General features: G+C 44.3%; 1 protein-coding gene across 1 annotated transcript in view; it reads left to right on the top strand.

Annotated features, from left to right (window-relative positions):
• CSMD2 (CUB and Sushi multiple domains 2) overlaps window positions 1–22,029 on the top strand; it is a 607,842-nt gene that overhangs the window by 535,340 nt on the left and 50,473 nt on the right. The window contains exons 52-56 of the mRNA XM_078683053.1: window positions 3,649–3,831; window positions 8,392–8,568; window positions 9,891–10,070; window positions 12,708–12,881; window positions 14,639–14,812. Of these exons, the coding sequence (XP_078539179.1) occupies window positions 3,649–3,831; window positions 8,392–8,568; window positions 9,891–10,070; window positions 12,708–12,881; window positions 14,639–14,812 (888 nt within the window). The remainder of the gene's footprint in view (window positions 1–3,648; window positions 3,832–8,391; window positions 8,569–9,890; window positions 10,071–12,707; window positions 12,882–14,638; window positions 14,813–22,029) is intronic.

The raw sequence follows: 22,029 nt of genomic DNA, 5'->3' as shown, positions 1-22,029 counted from the left end.
ATCATGATGGCTCTGCACAGTGTTGATCCATTGTGTTTTTTTGCTTGAGGTGTCAAAGTTCAAACATATAACCCTGTATTTCTCTGAGTTACTGGTGAATTTTATACATAACAAGCAAAAGAAGATGAGAGGCAATCTCCGCTCAGTGTTTAGTTCATTCATCAACTTGGCAAAATTCCAAATTATATGTTTGAACTTCAGACAACTCACTTACAAAAAAAGCGCTGTTCTGTGCGCACAACCATCATGATACTGCCCAATGTGTGAAGCATCATCTAAACACTAAGCGGCAGATTTACAATAACTGGCGCATCCCCAGGGATGCGCCAGTTATTGTGCGCCGCAGCTCCACCTCCATGGTGCGCCGCATTTACAATGCGGCGCAACATGGGGCAAAAACGGCACAGATGTGTGATGCATCTGTGCCGTAAAAAGGCGGCGCATTGCTGGAGTTGCGTCGCAAGCACGACGCAGCTCTAGCAATGCTCTTGGGGGCCCTATCTGTCCAATGCTGCATCAAGCCTTACGCCTGCTTCAGCAGGCGCAGGGTTTTGACGCAGCATTGGCCTAAAAGTGCCTGCGTGAAATCTTGTAGATTTCATGCACCTGCCCCGGAACGCCCACCCTGCGCCGGAACGCCCACATGTGGCGCAGGGCTTTACAACGTGACGCATCTGCCTAGATGCGTCATGTTGTAAATGGGTCACAGGGATGCGCCACGTTTACGCCGCCATTGCGTGAAGCAACGGCGGCGTAAACGTGGCGCAAGTCTGACATAAATCTGCCCCTCAAGCACTAGAGCAATGGCTTGCAGCAGAGACTACTTGCCTGGAGGCAGCAGCTAGAAGTGAGTCCTCCCAGGGCACAGAAGCAACCTCTAACGGGATGCTGACAGAAGAGAAATCCCTTGCGTTAGGTGTGGAGAGGTGTAGTGCAGTGGCCAGTGCAGCTGGAGCACAGGGTTCACAGTTCGAACCCTGGCTCTGGCGGCATCTCAGCACCATGTGACTCTTGGCAATAGCTTGCTTAATTTCCACGACGGCCCACAGAGCCTTGAGACCCACAAGGGTGAGTAGTTTGAGCTTTACAAATACGGATTTACATTTTGCTAGCAAAATGGAATCCTTCGTTGAATAACCCCACTTATAGGGAGTTTAGGATTCCTGAGTTGTATGTTATGTCATAGGAGATATTTCCTTGACTCAGAACTGTGTGTAGATATCGTCATAGATTTGGATGTACGGATGTATGACGTTACAATGCATGCTTTTACCATGCATGCTGTTACAACGCGGTTTTTACAACGCACACCATTACAACGCATAGCGCTTTGGGGTGCTGGATAGTGAATAGTTTAATTTATTATTCCAACTCCAGTCCCCGTGGACACTAGGGAAGGTGTTGGATAGTAAATTAAATCTATTCCCTATCCTAGAGCGCCCCCCAGCGCAATGCGTTGTAATGGTTTTCGTTGTAAAACCTGCGTTGTAATAGCACTGCGTGGTAAAAGTTGCGTTGTAAAGGATGTTTCCCGGATGTACGCCACCCTAGAATAAAAATACTTGTCAACAGAGTGGGGCTTCAACAATTGTAGTGGTCAAATACACAGAATAATCTACAAATCTGAGAATTGTTCAGGCTGGCAAACTTTTACTACAACAAACCAAAGCAAATCCACACTCCTGGAGTTTACCAACAGAGATCTAGGTGTCCAAAATGATGCAAGATAGCGTTAGTGGGTGCGTAGTGGGTTGAAGTACTACATTTGTCTAAATATGATATTCAGTGGTTCACTTAGGAATCACAGCCCTACTATGATGCCATTACAAATATAAACATGAGGAATATCATTGTTAAAAGGAGAAGACCCCCGCGTCTAGTAATATATTTGTGCTGTTATTAAGGAACCTGTGATGAGGCTCCTAGAGTGGTACCACTCTCTCAAAAACAAATAAGAAGATGCTCTAGCGATTAAACAGCATGTACATCTGACGGGACAGTGAATCCAAAATCTGAATAGGTTCATGGATGCCTGTAGTGGAATTTTGGACAAACAGAGAATGTGTGATTTCTCAGCCCCATGGAAAGATTTAATCCGAAGAAAAATACAGTCTGGGAGTGTAGACCTTGTTGTTTTCAAGGTTCTACACTGCAGGTGTATTGCCAGGGCTGCTGACTTTGGAAATGGGCAACCGGCTTCGAGTCTCAGCGTCGGATTAACTTCCTGTGATTCTGGGCAAATCACTTTCTTTCCGTGCCTACAAAAAATAAATGTCTCCTTGCGTAATGTAACTGATGTTCTTGTAAATCACTCTAATACCTTTGGGTCGATTTTTCGCTATATAAAACGGCCCAAAAAAGTTGCCACTCAGTTCCGCTGTCTGCCAGAGCTTTAACGAGATGGCACAATGGTAAACTCTCTGTATGTATCCAAGCAATGATCTCTTATTTGCCTGCTTCAGATACAGGGTAACCTGTATCTGAAGCAGGCAGCTGCCTAATTGACACTTAAAGGTTGACACCAAGGCCTTGGACATGTGAAGAGGCTTTTGATGACCAAACAGAATGAAGCCAGTCTTTAAATGTCATTCTAAAGTGATCTTGTTTTGATTTTAATGACCCTCTACAGCTCTAATAAAACGGCTACAAAACTCAACTGTGTATCTGCTAACAATAAAAGCCCCCTTGAAATTCATTGTTATGCTCGTTAAAAAACATAAATCAGTTTACACGAGAATGATGTTCACCTATTAAATTGACAATTACATTTATTTAATTTTTTGAGCATGTAATGTAGTATTACATATAAATGTAACCAGTATTTCATGCTCGAACCCCAATATGAAATGTCCACCTCTCACACAAAACATGTAGGGGTAATTGCACTGCCGACGTGGATACAGTTTCATGTTTTTGAAGCCCACACACCTCAGGACGAGCTTGTACTTGCCACATAATAACCAAGAAAAACAGATATTAAAGCAGCACAACGCACATAAGGCAGTTCTATGACACTTAAAGCGCTGCCTTGTGCATTAAGATAATGCCAGAAAGCACTCCCAAAGCCTCCTCTTAAAACAATAAAATGATATGCTCTAATTAAGTTTTACTTCACATGGGGCCAGTGCCAGAACTCCTTGGCAGTGCTTTTTGATCATCTCTTTAATGCATTATCCTATCTTATTAGTGATGGCCCAGAGGGATCTTGGAGATGACACAAGAGGACAAAACTTGTTTTTATGAGTGCTGTGCTCCCAGTGCAAGAGCCGCCACCGTCAGGATGGATCCGCGCAGCAGTGGCTGATGTGACGTTGGGAGCATTAAGTGTGTGAATGTAGCTGCTGAGAGGGACAGATGGAGTGCAACACTTTGAGTTTGCGCTCACTGAATGTCGTCGTTTCATGAGGACCAGTGGGTAATTGATCTTGCTTATTAGGACTCCGTGCTCACCATTTGTGCTACAGTGTAGTTCCAGTAATTGAAGGAAAGCACCACTGGGCCTTCTTTACAGAGTCAGCAATGGTGAACAGCCCCTCGCCTAGTTCTGCCTTGCATTGGTAGCTCAAGGACAGCTCTTCTATTAATTGTGATGCTCTTACCCCTTCAAAGGTTACTCCTAAGTGTTCTTGTCTTTCTTTCTCTTGACAGGAGAGAGCCAGGGTGTATGTGGAGACCCAGGCACACCTTCGCACGGCATCCGTCTGGGGGAGGACTTCAGCCTGAGCAGCGTGGTCCGGTTCAGCTGCGAACCTGGCTACACCTTGCGCGGCTCCTCCGAGCGGGTCTGTTCTCCCAATGGCTCGTGGAGCGGCTCTCAACCCTCGTGCCAAGGTATTACTCACTCCAGAAGTTTTCACTCACTTCTCTGATTGGTCCCTTCCAGTGCTCTCTCCTCCATATCTATATTTTATTTGGATCTATGGTTGCTAACAACCTTCTGTTACCACGTGAAGGTCCTCCTGTGCCGAATCCCAACAAGCATTTGCAATGCAATCAATAGGTGTCGCATTTAAGAGACTTTGAGCTATTGGCACTGTAAGTGTCAAAACCTTAAATTCTCACAAATGCGAGACCTATTGAATTACAAATATTCTTTGTTTCCAAGCACCCCATGCATCGCTTACACTTAATAGTGGCCACACCCTTTTCCTTAGACAAACCGTGTGTAAAGAAAGTGATGTGGCCTCTATTAAATACAAGTGCGGCATGGGGCACTTGGAAACAACCCACAAAAAATATTTGTAAAGCAATAGGTATCGTCTTTGTGAGATTTTAAGCTATTGTCATTTACAATGCCAATAGCTCAAACCCTTCTAAATGCGAGACCTATGGCATTCCAAAGAAGTGGTTGCTATTGTCCTGGCTGCTTGAAAAGTGAAAATGTGCATGGCACGCTGAATGTTGCTGCAAGCACATCGTGCCTGTACTAAGACAAAACTCACTAAAGAAATAGTGCTTACAGACTAAATAACACAGATGGTGTAACAACAGAAGTAAAAGGGCCAGTCCTCATGGGAGGTTCCAAATGAAGACAAGGCGGTACTAAGGAGGAACTAACAAGCCGATTACTGAATCAGAAGCCAGCATTTACAAAGGACAAAGACACAAGCCAATGAAAAATATGGGCAGAGAGTGGGCAGAGTTTCAAGTGCATACTCTAATAGAGCATGCCTCGCAAAGCAGCACATGCGCTGCCCAGACTCGACCTAAAAATAAAAATGGAAGCATGGAAACACACACATAGAACTCGGTTTCCCAAAAGCAGTTTACAATTTTAGGGATATACAAATGGAGAGGGCACGGTCTGACACTATGTGTGACCTGTGGCTCTATCAGTGGACCTCAGCCAGACCTACAACCCTTTCCAGTCCCTTAGTTCTGTCACTTCCATACCTAGCTCTGCCGATGAACACCACATCTGACTTTTAGCACCAACCAGGGATCTCCAGACACAGCTGTGCCAATTAACTCACGTTTGACCTACAGCTACCCGGTATGTGTATGTTAACACCTTCATAAAGCTCCACCAATGAACCGCTGCATGCAGCACTCCCATTACCTCGACACGCAGCTCTGCCAAAAGACCTCTCACCCCCTTTCTTCTGGCCTGCAACATACTTTAATAATGGGGAAGAAATCTCTTTTACATGTCTGCAGCTAAACATGAAATCAGTCCTGCGGGCCTCTCTCTATCCAGAAATGGGAGAATGTCTTTTCACCTCATCAAAACCTTTTAACCAGCCGGTAGTGGGAGTACCGTCCGGGCGGTGACGTGGGGAGGGGGAGGGGCAGGGTGGGGGGTAGTAATGTATGGATAACGAACTTTAATAGGTAAGTAACCATAAAAATAAATAAAACGAATTTCGTTGCACACACTGCATCGCATTTGGTGATGCAGTGTGTGCAACGAAATTCGTTTTATTTATTTTTATGTTCACTTACCTTTTAAAGTCCGTAATCCATACATTACTACCCCCACCCTCCCCCTCCCCTTCCCCCTCCCCACGTCACCGCCCGGCCGGTACTCCCACTACCGGCCGCTGCTGCTTTTAACAGTCCTTGACTGCAACCTTTAATGTTATGTTCCTTGGAATGGATACAGAGCTCGACCTTCTCGCATTAGCCCTACAAGAGCTTCTGACATGCCTGATACCCAGCAGCTCCTTTAGAGAATGCACACCTCACCAGATTCAAGCCGAAGGATGCAGAATACCCTTTGCAAATTAAAAAAACCACAAACTTACATAGTATTTGAATCGATGTGCACAAAAGCTAAAATCCCATTTTTAGGTCTCGTGGCGTAACAGCGCGTCAGCGCTGTGTCCGCCAGGAGATCTTTTGTTACTGACTGTGCTTCCCAGGAGACAGCACCTGGCCGCGCGCAAAGGCGATCGGCGCAGGCCACGCGCGCGCGAACGCGCTCAGCTGCTGTTTCCTGGGAAGCTCCAACACCCTACACACATGCGCATACACAGAGACACACACACACGAGCGCCCATGCACACACGCACCCACACATAGAGAGAACTCACCCCCGCTGTCGCATACACACACGCCACACACACACACACACACACAAGTGCACCAAGCGCCCCCCCCCGCCCACTTACCGCCACTCCGGTCTTCAGCCGCCACCGCGGGGCTCTCTCTAGGGCATGGGAGCCCCGCGTCACCAGCACTGCTTCTCTCCGTAGGCGCAGCTTCTCTCTTGGGCGCGTGCGCGGGCTTCCGAAGCCGGAAGTCCCGCCTTCTAGGAGACAAGAGGCAGCAGAGGGGCTCGTGATTGTTAATGTAATTGCAAGTATATAGCGCTTACTAGGATACATCAATGGTTTCTAACAGGGGCCCACGAGCTCTCAAAAGCAAATAAACAATGTCAAAATCTAGGGTTTACTTTGTTGGTCAAAAAAAAATTGCCACGAACAATGCATACACGTTTTATTGGACTAGCAGCACGCCAACACCCTGCAGTGAAGTCACAGGAGTAGATAAGGTTGTACCCGGGCAGTAAGTCCAAACACAAGTTTGGTAAAGATGCTGGCTTCGGACCTCCCGCTGCCACAAGCAGTCCGTGCACACTGTAGGTAAAACGAGAACTTTTGTGCAAGACGTCCGGGTCCGCCTGGCCAGCCATGAACGACCGGGTCCGCCTGGCCAGCCTTGAACGACCAAACAAATAGATCCCACTCCAATTCAGCAAGTCCATTCTCACTGGCGCTCACAAAGCGCCAGGAGGCTGCAGCCCGGCGCCTAGGCACTGCTCTCTGCTCTTCGCGCTGCGGACACGGGCTCGCTGCTCGGGGGGAGGCGACGGACAGCAGGCTGCTGAGATCCAGGCTGTGTGTGGTGTGAGCAGGGGTCCACTCCGGGGCATGCCCGGCCGTCCGCAGCCAAACTGACCACAACAGGTGCCGGGCACGTAACCGAAGACGGCGCGGACGGGGCTTCCAGGAGCTGCGAGCGCGGCCCCTGCAGCTAAAATAACCCCAATACACGGAAGTGTGGGAGGTGATGTGCATTGAGAGGGCTAAAGGCATGCATCTTTACAAACCTACTTTCTGAGCTTCCGCTTCAGATTTTTACATTATCATAACACTTGGAGAACATGATTAAATATGTGTTTTGCCAGTAGGGTGTGTGAATAGTAATTGTCACGAGTAGGGCTTTCACTCCAGAGCCATTAATGGCTCAACGCTGAGCTAGCACCCGTGGGATTGGACTTGGAGATCAGAAAGCACATGAACCCACCGAGCTACCGCCTCAGTTCTCTTCTCATTCTGGCCTGGCAGTCACGACTCTGCACACGCTCCTCTTTCCACACCTGTCAGTGGAATTCATGTCTTTGTCAGATGGCATTATATAGAGCCACAAAAGTTAGAGGTGCAACAACAACAACTGGTTCAAATATGTTATCTCAATGTTTAAAGCTGTATTACAAATGTAACAAAAAGATGTTAATATTTGACATATGTTCTTGGATTTTCGTCACAATAAAATACACTGAACATAATCTTCACAAATGTTATTTACAAAAGTTTAAGCTATTGCCATTATAAATTACAATAACTTTTATTTAAGTATTAATTATTAAAAAAAACATTGTTATTTGTAATATCAATACATGTAAGTCACGTAAATACAACACATATTGCATTACAAATGCTATAGGTGTCACATTTGCGAGAGTTATAACTATTGGCATTGTAAATGACAAAGCTATTAATTACGCTATTTTCAAAAACAAAACTTAAATAAAAAATGTGTCATTTACAATACCAATAGCTCTAACTTTCCTAATACGAGACCTATTGCATTGCAAATGCTTGTTAGTAGGGTCTCCCTTGAGATATCATACTCTATGGGGGTCCTTTGCAGCGAGAGCTCTATTTCCTTTCTTTCACATAGAAGGCTCTCTCCCAGCTCTGGTTAGGCAGCTGCTGGCCATGTACTTGATTAATAATTTAGATGCTTGTAGAGCTTCCTGAAACTTCAGGGAACCAGATTTAGTGTTTCAGATAATATTATGGTTGGACCGTATCCTCCAGGACCTGTGTTTTTATCTTGTCTCGAACATGCTTGTGTGAATAACACTCCAGCCTTCGCATGCCTTGTGGTCCTGGGTGCCCTGGTTGACGTCGACCAGACCTCATACGTGCATGCACAGCCATATTAGAAATAAGCTTTAAGTTGGAAGTCAGCAGTAACTGTGGGAGTTTGTCTGCAGGTTTTCATGAGTTGGCACAAGCCGGCTGCAGGTATCATCAGGGGCAGATAGAGCATGCATATTTGAACCTCAACCTTTTTCATGTGTCTCTCTCTAGGTCTGCTAAGCCACAAGCAAGACCATGGCTTTGAAATAAGAATGCTAATGTCGACGTTTTGTCATTGCAGTTGTATCTTGTGGGAACCCCGGTACTCCAAGCAATGCGCGCATTGTGTTCAACGACGGTCTGGTGTTTGCAAGTTCAATCACGTATGAATGCCGGGAAGGGTACTACTCCACAGGCCTCCTGAGTAGGCACTGCACAGTCAACGGCACATGGACAGGGAACCCACCAGAGTGCACAGGTGAGCGCAAACTGAGAGAATGGGATGCAGGAGGGGCAGTGATAAATATTGCCTTTGTTTTGGGGAAAAGGGTAGATCACACTCTTGAATCTTCTTCTGCCCCTGCTTAGCAATGTGTTTATTCAATATTGAAAGGTATATCAATCATGCAGGTGACCCTGAGGAACTGCCAGGTCAATTCATCAGGTGTGCTGCCCAACTGGTGACTTCCAGTTTAATCATTCTGTTGAGGACTTAGCACCCCAATGTCTTTGTTCACATCCATTGGCAATCACTTGCCATGGGTAGAAGTAATTTCCAGTTAGCATTCACGGTTGTCATAAAGTCACGGACCACCTCTTGGGACTGATAATGCTAATTGGATTAAACCTATTTCATTTAATTTCCAAATTTGGCCCGGCCTTTGATTTCTAAATAGGGAGTTGATGCTGCACTACCCAGTGACGCCCCTGGACTGGAAACTAAAACTTGCCATTGCAAAATTGTCCAAACCAGCCTCACAGTGCAGGAAGCATGACTAGAATGCGCCATGAGGGCATGGCTGGGCCATGGAAATCTATTTTGCTGTCAAATCAGCCACCTAGCCTTCAGCCTACTGGGGAAATGCAAGAGGGATAGGATGGCCAGTCTGGCCCTGATGACCAATGGTGGTCTGAGAGGTGTTGTTCATAGTAGACTGGAGTCGTACTTGATAAAAGAGCTACCACTTGAGGTCCAGTGAAGAAAAACATGTTGCTGACCACATTACTCCTGTAGGAAGATTCTACTACTGGCATTGGAGACAAGGACAGAGGCCGTCATCTATTTGAGAATACCACATCAGACAGAGAAGACAACCACTCCTTTCTTACTGTAGAGTGAGAAGATAATCACACCACCCCTTACCTGTAGGAGAGAGCCACAACACTCAGAGGCACCTGGTGCAACCAGCTCTCCCTAAAAAGCAGGTCACTACTATCGTTATATGGGACAGCCAGGGAAATCCCACCTGTAGTAGAATACATCATATTGGGGAGACCACTAATCTTGTCTTACCTCAGAGAAACTAAATCCATCCAGCCCTCTTCTGTAGGAGCACACCATATCACACAGAGGAGATAACCATTGCAACCATCTTTGAATAGAGCACACAAGGCTCCAAGGCTAAGCTACTCCACCTCCTGATGCGTAAGCTGAACTACACCAACCGTCAATGTGGCTCCACCTGATGATACTTTCATTCTTGTAGACAGCCATAAGGAAGGGGGACTGGTACTGGGTAGTCTTAATGGTATACTTGCAAATGATTATCAAAGCTGTGCTTTCTCCTTCTTGTATTGCAGTGATTAACTGTGGAGACCCTGGTGTTCCAGCAAATGGCATTCGCCTTGGCAGTGACTACACTTACAATAGCACCGTCACTTTCCAGTGTATGCCTGGGTACAGCATGGAGCCGGACAGGTCCACCTCCCTGAGCTGCACCAAGCACCGGACCTGGAATGGCAGCAAGCCTGTCTGCAAAGGTAAGAGCCCCTGCTGGAGTACGGCGGAGGAGGTCCAGGTCAAACCTATTCTTTTCTATGTGCTTCCCACAGGACCGTGGCGCAGACAGCACTAGTGGGATATTATGTGTAGAGTTAGACTAGCACCAACTCTTCAGAGGTTCCTCATCTCAAGAACGGAGGATCATAATAAACACTGGATTCCAATTGTGTTGGAATCTGGACATGAAAGATAAACCAAGGGATTGAATTCACAGGTATTTGGAAGCACAGCCGACTTGAGTTCTCATATAGTTGACAACAGTCAGCTTCGGGACCCCAAGCAAGGTACAACAATGAATATCAATGCTATGGTTTTGGTGGAGAGCAAAAGGATTAAATAATTCCTCTGTTCACACTCCCGACACAGAAAGAGTCTCAGGCACTTGGCTCGCAATGTGCTAAGCAAGTAAATGTTTTGGAACACAGTTCAGGTTAATGCAGGTGAGTATGCCCACCAGATTAAATCATTACTTCAGGGGTCCGCTACTAGCTTGGGATCTTTGTTTTGGTTCCTGTCCCCTTCATCTGGACCACACCGTTTAGTGATTCACATGCTCTCTCAAGTCACTTTCAATAGTGTAGCGTTCAAATGGAAATTGCTCTAGTGCCTGTGTTCTACAAGGGCTATTTCTATCCTCTTAATACACTTCTCACATGGGCCAAGTCACTACAGGTGCAGACTCTCTGCAGGCCTTGAAGCCTAGCCACCGCCAAGCGGGGCCCAGCAATAGAGGTCCCTTCTTGGCACGCATCCTTGAACCTCTGGTCTGTAGGGTCCTATACCCGAGTCCAGACTGTTAGTGTGCTAACTCTAAAGCCACAGTACTTATCCATTTTGGATGGTGCTGGTTGAAAGACAGTCAATATGAGGAGAAATAGTCCTTTTGAATTTGGTGCAGTGGGTCAACGTGAGCTGAAGGTGAGATTTATGGTGTTGATCCTGATCTTTCTACCGGAAGGGAGAATGAAAGGAACCTGTCAGCGCTGAATGGATGTGTATTTTACATCCCAGGCAAGACATCATGTAAACAGCAAAAGAGGTCTCCTGTGGAATCTACCAGAATCTTCTAGCTGAAAAGAATCACATTTGCAGTCGCCAAGCATTGTGTGTGATATCACTGTTTGTTTTACACATACACCAAGCACTCACGCAGGGCTCCACCCGTACAACTCACAAGCATATACATATACATATATATATATATATCATGCATATGGTGGAGTGAAGGCCCCAGTTATTGTGTCATTGAGCAGTCAAAAGTGATTTCTTCTGGGGGTACAGGTAATAGGACACATTCAACAAACTACCATTGCCAGAGTGACCTCCCGCCATCGGTCTCCTGATGCTCTTATGCGGAACGGATACCCTCATTGATTATGGGTGGTAGATAGATACTTAACTAGCAGAGTCTGATAGTGATGATGGAATAAAAACACATAAGAATTCACCTTGGGAAAGATGTACTACTATGCAGAAGCAGGCAAAAAGAAGAAAGGACTCACTGCTGGTTGAACAGTGAAGGGACAGTTGTCCTTGCATGCTCCTTGTAAAAAGGACTGGTAATTGAACTCATCACATGGGTATGGACCAGATGGAATAGTCACCTTTATAAATGGAAGTTTTACAAGCAGTGTAAATGGAAAATAGTTGTGTTTATCACATATATAAATCGCAAGTATATTGACTGCTTCTACAAGGGATATTTTGACGTAACATAGCAGTAAAGGACACATGAGCCAACTATCGCTAGCGCTCTGGCGCTTGGACGCCTTCGGGCAGCAGCCGCGCTCTACAAAACTCCTTCACTTCACTTCACACTTCACTATAAGATAAAGGTCACTACGTCCTGGTGGGAGAATTCTGTAGTTGGTGTACCTACTGCAAATATGTATGTGCAGCCTTAGGACCAGGTTAAGATCCTGCCATCACAGTCTTTCATACTTCCAAGGTCAGGAAAAATATTTCTTTACAGCGAGCATTCAGTCTGAGTGCACCCTACAAAGAAGGGGGCAAGGAAGGGGGATGACTTTGTGTACAATGGCCCTACGTCGCCTTACAGAGGTTTTTGTGACAGACTGTTTCATTTGTTTAAGTGTATCGTAGTCTTAAGAAGGACTAATTGGCTTGTTATAAATAAATCATGGCCTAGTTTTCCTTCTGGTTGTAACCCATAAGTCAAGAGAAAGGTGTAATTCTTGTAAAATGTGGAAAACAGTTGCACGTGTGGCATAATTATTGTGACATGTGGGATTTGAAAGCACTGATGTTTGTACAATAGCAATATCCACACATGTAGTATATAATCTGTAGGACCACAGGCTGCTCGCACCCTCCCCGAGGAGTGCTCTTTCACACAGAGGGAGCTGGTTCTAGTCTCAGTGTCTGGAAGGTGCTGCAAGGACACTCTATTCCTTTCTGGAGCCCACCCTTCTGCGAGGCAATGACAAAAGGAGTATTCTCCCAGGACTTTACTAGTTTCACCCACTCATCTCCTTGTTTCTTTCTACTATCGTTTATCCTGTATTGCTCTGTTGTAAGAAATGATCTTTTTTCTGCACACTAAGTCGAACATAAATGATACCTGAACTTATGGAAGTGTTCTGTTCCCTGATTAGTTATTACCTGCAAGCCACCCCCGACAGTACCCAACGGAAAAGTGGTGGGTTCCGACTTCGTCTGGGGATCAAGCCTCAGCTACGCCTGCTATGACGGATACCAGCTGTCCTTACCTGCTGTCCTTACCTGTGAAGGCAATGGGACCTGGGTGGGAGACATCCCACAGTGCTTCCGTGAGTACACTTGGCCTGGAACTAGTCCTCATTTCTGGTGGAGAAAGTTGGGTTTACAAAGGGGCTTTAAAAAGAGTCGCAGTTTAGGGTGATGGTAGGGTGGAGGGTCTTAATGAAGTGGTAAAAATATCGACCTATAAGAATATTACATTTACAATATCGACTACCACTACATCTTCAAGGTAAATATAAATGGAATTATGAATAGTAAATCTCCACTCCAGCAGCATAGCACGCTGCTGAAAAGTACACCAGTTGTCAAAAGTCCTGGACCCGAGTAATAGGCCAGAGTCACAGGCCTACTTAGGGTAGCATGTTCTACATTAAAATGGGATAAAGGGAAAACTTTGCAATGTTGTAGCAGATGGTTTACACCGGTGATTATTGACCCTGAACCAATCCATTGTCTTCAATGGAGCTCTCAACATTCCAATGTTCTAATTTAGTGTAGTTTTAAAATTGACTAGCATGGTGCCTAAACTTATTTTATTGGGGCGTTCACCATGGTGACAAGGTTAAGAAGCAGAGTGTGGATAGTTTGCAAATATTACTATCCGTAAGTGGATTAACTGGTCGACATGTTTCAGCCAAAAATGGCTTTCTTCAGGACCTATTGTTGTAAAACTACTGCAACTGTGAAAAAGAAGGATGTACCATGTACCAAAACTACACTGTCTTTTTTCACTCTTTATTATTACACATCTTTTGAGCACTGCAACTTATCATCGCCCACAGCTCACAACATACTGCTGTCTAGCTTTCCATCACTGGTGGATCCGATACTAGAGTTTCCTTACAATAATCCATGGTGAGGTACCTAGTGGATACCGGTCTGTATTCAAAAAAATCCCAGATGATGATGCTCCGCCAATGGGTGGGCTGATGGGTTTTCTTTACTTTCTTTCTCTCTTCTGTCTCCCTTAAGAGTCTATACACACACTCTTTTACTAGAAAACAGACACTATCTAGGCTCTTAAGACCTATAGCATTCCTTTTGTATTTTTTGCTAATTCATTACATGTAAGAATACCTTGATGATATGTGGTAGTCAATACTGTGTATGCAATATATTTAGAAATATTGTCTTTGATATAGTGTCATATAAACCATGATAATATGCTTCATGTGAATGCACAGCAGAAGCTAAGTGAGGACCGTAATTTGCCTATTTTTAGGGTAATACTTTTTCGTGTGTATAGTTTTCTGTTTTAATTTAATTTTTAGTTAATTATGGGGAATGCATGATTATGAGACATTACTAATGTGGTCTTTCTATTTAAATTACTCATCCTTGTGTATAACAAACCACAACATCTTGCTGTCTTAGTTATTTTACTCTAAGTACCAAGTTTTGGCACTTTAATGTCAAAGATACGAACCAGTGACAACTGGACCGACACATGTATGAACTGGTGATGTAGTTTCCTAAAGAAAAAGCAATAACACAAGTAGCGTATTTAGAAGGATCTCAAGGGCGAGTAAATATGCTTCCTACTGCTCCCAGTTTTAGCTGAGTATGGAATTTTAGACTGCAGTGGAAAATGAAGTTACTCTACATCAATGGTCCTCAATGCGATGAAGTTTAGATCATCAATCTGCTGGCATGCTGCCAACCTTCTGAAGGTCAATGGAGCGTTTTCATGGTAGTGCCTGCAGCCCCGGCTCAGGAAAAAAAGCTTTTCATATTGGAATTGTGTATCTCACTTTCCCAGAGGTTGCTCGAAGTGTGATTCATTCTCCTCTTTTGCCTTCATCAGCTGTGTTCTGTGGTGATCCTGGAATCCCTGCTCATGGCCGCCGGGAAGACCGAGGTTTTAGCTACAGGTCCTCTGTCTTCTTCTCCTGCTCCCCTCCGATGGTGCTGGTGGGGTCTTCCAGGAGATTCTGCCAGTTTGACGGTACATGGAGCGGCACTCAGCCCAGCTGCATAGGTAAGATGGTGGCTCTTGTAATCCAAGCCCTCTGCAGCAGGAGATAATGTGTTTAAGCTGGGGTTTGGCAGTTGGAGGTTGAGAATTGGAAGTAGGTGGGAGTAAATGAGGACTCTGGCTGGGTTGTCTTTGCTGGAGCAGGGTAACGCCCATAAGCAGTCATTGAATCACACAGAGTTTGGGAAATTTAATTTTGGGCAATACATGGAAGAGTTGAGTCATTACTGAATTAGCATAATTTATCTTAAAATGCCTTTCTTATTCTGAACACACGATTTATGCCAAGGAGGTGTGAGGAAGTTTGCTGTGCTGTGTTCCCTGGAAGGTACAGAGCTGAACAGTGCCATATAAACTAAAATATGTCACTATTCGGCTTCCTCTATGTACTGGCACACCTGTGGCTGCCTAGTACTAATGTAGACACCCTTGTGCCATGGTGCGTTACGGGCAGGATTCTTTTGGTGCAAGAAGGGCTACCTTCCTGAACAAAACAACCCTTAGAGGCTTATTACTCTTTCTTTGTCTGCTGCAGAAAGAAGCACACTTTGAAATAGGAACTAACGGTGAGAAAATAATATATTTCTCTTCATTATGCCTCTGTCAGGTAGGTGCATCATTTTGGCACAAACCCAGGCTTACAATTCTTTGAAAATCTGGATTTGTGTCAGGATACATAGGTGAAGGCATTGGAACGCCAATGCTCCACCCATGTAACACCTACCCAACGCAAAGTAATGTAAGACAATGCTATGTGCTGCCTTGCGTTACTTTGTATTTTTTTTAATCCTGCAAAGGCTACAAATTGACTTTGCATGGCTGAGTAAATGTCAAATGGATTTTGTATCGGGGCTGCGCCACAAAAGTATGGATTACCAATGCACAATATTAGTATAGCAGGGCCTCTACTTCTAGGTAGATTCCAGTGAGCTGAGAAATGAAGATAATGGGGGTGTCTGTGAAATCACTTTCCCGGCTCTTTCTCCCATTATACAATGTACTCGGAAGTCTCTGCCTCAAGCAAATTTCCAGTCATATTGCTTCATATTGACTTTTTACAGACTGTTACTAATTTAAACATGCCTCTGGAGCACCATAGCCTTAAATCATTTTGATATTTTCTTATTTGAGAGTTATAGGTTTTTCTGAAGGCAAATGTTGATAAACTTTACGAGGGGCCATCTGAGAATCATTACTTAAATTCATGGATACTTGAGTTTCCCGCTTAAGGGGCCATGTTTTTCCCTGCTGCTTCCAGCTCCTTCTTTCACCTTCCCCCACTTCCCTGCCTCAGCATTTCTGTCCCTACTTTCCTGGCACCCTTGTTGATTATCTCTGTAGCTGTAGAAAATGCAAATGAAGCTGCGCATTTGCATAGGCATGATGTTTGCAAGCTGTATAATTTACTGATGCCCTTTAGTACAACTCTGCAGATATGGCACTGTCCTTTTAGCATGCGACAGAAATAAAGCACTAGAATGAATTACTAACTGTGGGCGGGAATTTCTTCAATAGTTATTGGCTAACAGCTGGTTAATAATCTGGCCCGTTTATTAACACACTCATTGCTAGTGTACGCTTACAGATACACAGAAATGTTAAGAAAGAGGACTGTGTGGCCAACTCATAAGAAATGGCCAGTTATTTACTTATGTTAGGACTAAAATACTGGTAGTTTGACTGTTTCTAAGCACATGGAGGAACGTCTGGCTAGCTACAGAATTGGAGTTTAAAGGGAATGCGTTATTGTCCCCGATCATCACCGATTGGTCAATGTAGAAAGGCAGGATTAGATCTCGGGCTTCTGGCCTCCATTTTGTACAGCTTTTCCCCAGGCCACATCCCGTCCCTTAGACCTCTGCTAGTGCCAACATCCATCTATTTTTGAGGGACGCTGAGCGGTTTTGTTGGCTAGCCTGGATATCTTGGCTTCACCAGGATGTGTTGCTCTCTTAGAATGGGCACAGAGGTACCTGAGAGGCTCATTCCAGACAATAGGGCACTCTTGTCAACTATCTGTCCACCATACACTGGAACCTTACCACTTTCTCTCCTTAAGGAATCCGAGATATCCCTTTCCATCAAAGATTGAAAAATTGCCCATCTAACTGATAACACAACATGTCTTTAGCCTTTCCAGCAATATCATACCACCCTGTACCTGTGTGCTTGACAAGTATCATTCATTCAGATGTGTTTACCATGCAGGGTTTTGGTGGAGGGTGGAACGGTAAGACAGACACACCAAGACTGCCGGATACATTTAGGGGTACAGAAGAAAAACAAATGAGCAGGTTCATGGGCAAAAATTGAAGCAAGCTGGTGTCCAGGGGTGTCTGGGCCACCAGGTTCACCTTTCTGGATTCAGACTTCCTCCCCATGTCAAATGCAGATCAGTTAAGCGTGCTGGGTGGGTCTCTGCTTTTTTGGCACCAAAGGTGTACATAACACAACAGCGATGCGCACTGATGGTCGCTTTCCATAGTGCACCCTCTAACAGTGGCCCGTTAGGGCAGGCATCCTGCGAACAGCATTTGTGTCCCTGCAAGGGAACAGAAAAGATGTGGTAAAGACCTGGGACTTTATTTGGATGGAGAAAAAAATCCTTAAAATGGAAACTATGAGGTAGGAATAATAAGGAAAAATAGATGGAAGGGTTCAAGATAGATGTAAATAAATGGGAAACGATACACAAGATGGGATACACTTTTAACGGCACGAAGAAAAGGCTTAAATATGGATGACAATTAGACTAGGAGAAAGGAAGACTGGTGTCTGAGAGAGAGAGAGCCAGGGAGAGAAAGAGAGAGAGATAGAGACCAAAAAAGTAAGGGAAATTAACATTGAGACCGAAAAGACCATTCTGAAAGCCGAATTACAAAAGTGAAAATTTTTGGTGCGATCTGTGTGTTGCGCGTAGAGAGAGAATATGAACCTTTTTAGGCGCACTGTATAACAGTCTGTACGCAGAAGAAACCTTCGGACTCTCTTTTTGAGACTGCTGTTAATTTCCAATAGATGTGGTAACTCCTTTTAAGGCTCGTACCCAAATATTGCAATGCAATCCACACCCCTTGTATCAGGTTTGGCAGTCCAAACTTGCTGCTATTTATTGAGGGAGAGGTGGAGCCAATGAATACCTGGGATTTGCAGATTTTGGTGAGCTAAGAACCAAAATTCGCTTGCAGTTCTCATTCTTGGGGAAAAACTCTTAACTGGCGGTATTTTTGCACACAATAAATTCCAAGTCAGATGAGTTGTGTTTTATCAGCGGTGATAAATATCGCACCAGTTGCACGCCCACAGTGAGGGCCTAAATGTCCTCAATGTATAGCGAATAATATATCTTGGCTCTAAAAAGACAACATACACAGGCACCAATACATACTGGATACACTGCAGTGTCTACTAACTAGTCCGAGTGGCATGTATAAGGCAAATTAGGAACCGTGGTAAGGGACAGATGTCCGTTACAAATGCTGGGCATATATATATATAGTTGTTGTTTTCAGATGATTGGTTGTAAAGCTTTCAGTTTTAGGACACTCAATAGCATTCACACAGAAGGCAGATTTCTTAGATCAAGCCTAGAGAGCGGTTGTTCTTTTTCTTAGCAACCAGTTGTAAATGGTTTGCTTTGTGGTGTTAAACTCTGCCCATTGCTTGGCACTGCTTTTTGTCTGTGCCAGTGTCTTTCAGAAAGCCGTTATGTGTTGCTCTGGGGACTACTTTGTTTTTTCTTGCCAGTACTCAGCACACGGCCGCCTGCATTCCTGAGATAACAGCAGCAACTGGGACACCTGCGCACGTGAGCTCCCTGCTCGTGTGTATAGTGTCATGTGTGTTCAGTTTACAAGTTTGTAGTTTTTTTTTATGGTTTCCTGCTTGTCACTATTCAGTATTCTCACATTGAATATGCCAACTGCGTTTGAGTCTTTGCAGCTCCTTCACTATATTACCCGTTTAGTAAAATAAATTATTCAGTTTAATTAGAAAATAGTATATTTCAATATGGCCAGTGGAGTTGGAAGTCATACTTCAATTTTCGTTTCGTGATAGCACACCCCTTCGTAGCCTTTCCTTTGTGTCTGGGGCTAAAGTCGTCCAATGATGTCCATCCAACTTTGGAGGATGTGTGTTTTCCAGCTACCCATCTGATTGTGATTGGTGAGGGTCCAGATGGAGCCATGAGCAAACCAGTCACCAGGAGCCTTGGTTTAAGATGTGGGGCGGACGAGGGAGCGGTCTCTGGCACTCATCTGCGTGTGCTGCACTCAGTCTCAGTTTTTCTACCTATCCCTAGCACTGCTGACTCACTCTGGGGCACCGACTTTTAAAAACAGTACTTTAACATGACAACAACGCAACTTCTGTTTGGTAGGACTGTGGCTGTGTTTTTAATGCTCAGAAAATTCCTTTAAATATATTATTTATATAATTCTACCAGACCACGGGGTGATTTCTAACCCAAGGTTTTTTCCATGCGTAGCCTACTTACAAAAGCACCCTAACAGAAAGGAAGAATAACAATTGCTACTGATGGTGTTGAATTGCGCCAATGGCCTCACATTTATTCCACTTTAGATGCATATTTTCGATTTTCATCAACCGAAGGTGAAATATATTAAAGTCTTTTGGCTGCACCATGCTTTATTTCATCCAGAAGGGACACCAAGCAGGAAAGGGTCTCCATTGCAGCTCTCAGAAGGGACATCTATCGGTGGATTCGTGCCATTGCAGCTTCTTTAAAGGGACATCTTCATACGCTGAGCACACTTCTTCTGCTCCAGCATGTTAACCAGTACTCCATCTGCAGTGCACCTCCCGATCTATGGGCGTGTGCAGAAGTTATGGATAATGTGCTGTATAGCTAAACACTTTTGAAGTCCTAAAGGCAAACACATAGACAAAATACATTACCCTTTACAATGCCAATATTTGTAACTCTCCCAAATGTGAGACCTATTGCATTGCCAATGCTTGTTTTTTGCGTTTTTAGCTGGAAGAGAGTCAGGATTATTGTACCTAAGTTGCTCTGAAAAGCCCACAGCCATTTTTACGTGATTTGTACTATTTTAATGACATTATGCAGAGGGCAATTACTCTTGGTTTCTGGCGTCTCAGCATTATATTTCACATTACCCAGTTGATAATTTATATTGGACTATTATTCATGAAATATTTGTGTGGTTATTGCATACGGATCATTCTGCATCAACGTTGTTATGACTGACCCAAAGCTAGTTTCAGTTCCATGATATCGGTGTAGTATTTGTTGTATGAGAGGGAAGCTGTGTTCTGCTTGGTGATTACTAGTAAAGTAAAAGTGATATATTTTGGGTGAATAAATCTCGAGTATTCCTGGAGCATTGTGGAATGGAAGGGGAGAAGTCAATGCAGTAGTGCTAAAGTGGAAACAAAAGCACGTTGCACCTCTTTTAGCAACAGGGCTTTAGAAATTGAGTACAAACAGTGCTTCTTTCTGAGTTTGAAGGAGCAAGTATCTTCAGGTACTACCTGGTGATAATTGCCCACACCTACCACAACACCAAGCATAATGATATGCACCAAATGTGTGTGAATACCATTCTATAAATTTGGGGAAAAAGCACTGGAGCTATAGCTCTGTTGCTTTCCCATGAAGTAAGAGGGAGTCCTAATGACCCCTTAAGTGTTAACGAGCACCGCTTTCTACTATTGATATGTTTGTTAGTGATTTCTTGGATAGTACATGACTTTATAAAAAATGGAGGATAGGCAAGAGGGAGGGCATTATTCAACAGCGGCGGAGCATCCCCCTCCCCCCCAACAGCAGGTAAAAAAGAAGAAAAACGATAATAAGCGCTTGTCTATTATTGTTTTATTTTGATTGTCAGAGATGAGGCTTGGGGGCGGACCAGAGATGACAGGCTGGTGGAGGAGTGTTTTGCACTGTAATCAGTGAGCATGACGATTTAGCAGGTCGTTTCAGGACTGCCAAACCATCATGCCGCACTGAAGCTTTCTCCAACCCCAGCTTCGTTCCTGGTTTGGAGATAGCAGGCACAGGCTCCCAGTCTACATAGGAGTCTCCATGGTGCTCAGGCCAATCCTGATGCTGGTTTCATGCAGCGTCAGAATTGGCAGCAGGGTATTCTGGGAGCCTGTCCCTGCAGTGCACAGAGCCCGATTGGAGGTTCGGAGCCAAATCAGAGTGTGGATGCAGGTAAGTTATTTTTTAAATATTTTTATTTTGTTGTCCGTCCCTGGTTCTCCCCTCCCCCGCTATACCACTTTGCCCAGATTCCGGCCGCTACTGTTATTCAAGACAAAGCAGTGAGTCTTTCAGGCCCTTCCACTTTATTTCAATCCAGTTCCTGTTTGAGGTGGTTAAGGTGCAGCAGAAGAGAACGTTTTCCATATAAATGTACTGGTTTGGTCAACTACAAGGTAATCATATTATTGTTAGAATCGCAAAATGGCTGGTTCAATTTGGAAAGGGGTCTCCATGATTTAAAATTGTGATGAACATTTTCAAGAGATTTAGTGTCATGTTGAGGAGTTTTTCTACTTAAATTTTGTCTCATGTCATAGTCATAATCTGATGGTGAGTACATGATCACCACTCCAACACAGTTACCACTGTCCAGTATTTATAGTTTCTATGGATTTAGTTTATCTGTATGCACCCTTGTCACATTACCTCTTCTCTTTGTAATTCTTAATCCTTCTACTAGCAGGGCTTTTAGGATAACTGTTGTATTAGGTCTCAGTTAGGTCTTTTGGTTTAATAACTTAACCTCTACCGCGCTAGCGGGTTTTCCCGCTGTGCGCTGAAATTTGAAAATCACGCGGTTTGTGACAAAGCCAGCTCGTCATCCGCGTAGCGCAGGTAACGCCCATGACGAGCTGGCTTTGTCATCAGCGCTGAAGGGGTTAATGGCCTGTTCTATTATGAGATCATGAATGTTGACTTTGTTTTTTAAACGTTCAATATGGTGTTGATCAAAATTGTTTTATTAGGTCTCATTTGTCATCTTTTTTTAATAGGAGATCTCAGATTTTTACTCCTGTCCGGTGTTGAGAGATAACTATTACTAGCCCCTCATTATAGTGGTCTTGTCCTCGTCCTGAATTGAACTCATGCTTCTCTTCTGGTTGCTGGTGAATTCCTCTCAGAAGTTCTCACACATTTGTCTAGAGCTATAATTTATCATTTATATTGATTGTGTTGTTTCATT

Source organism: Lissotriton helveticus, chromosome 3_1 (genome assembly GCF_964261635.1).
Source record: "Lissotriton helveticus chromosome 3_1, aLisHel1.1, whole genome shotgun sequence".
NCBI classification, from domain to species: domain Eukaryota; kingdom Metazoa; phylum Chordata; class Amphibia; order Caudata; family Salamandridae; genus Lissotriton; species Lissotriton helveticus.
Note: the sequence above shows the minus strand (reverse complement) of the source record. Positions and strands in the feature narration are given on the sequence as shown.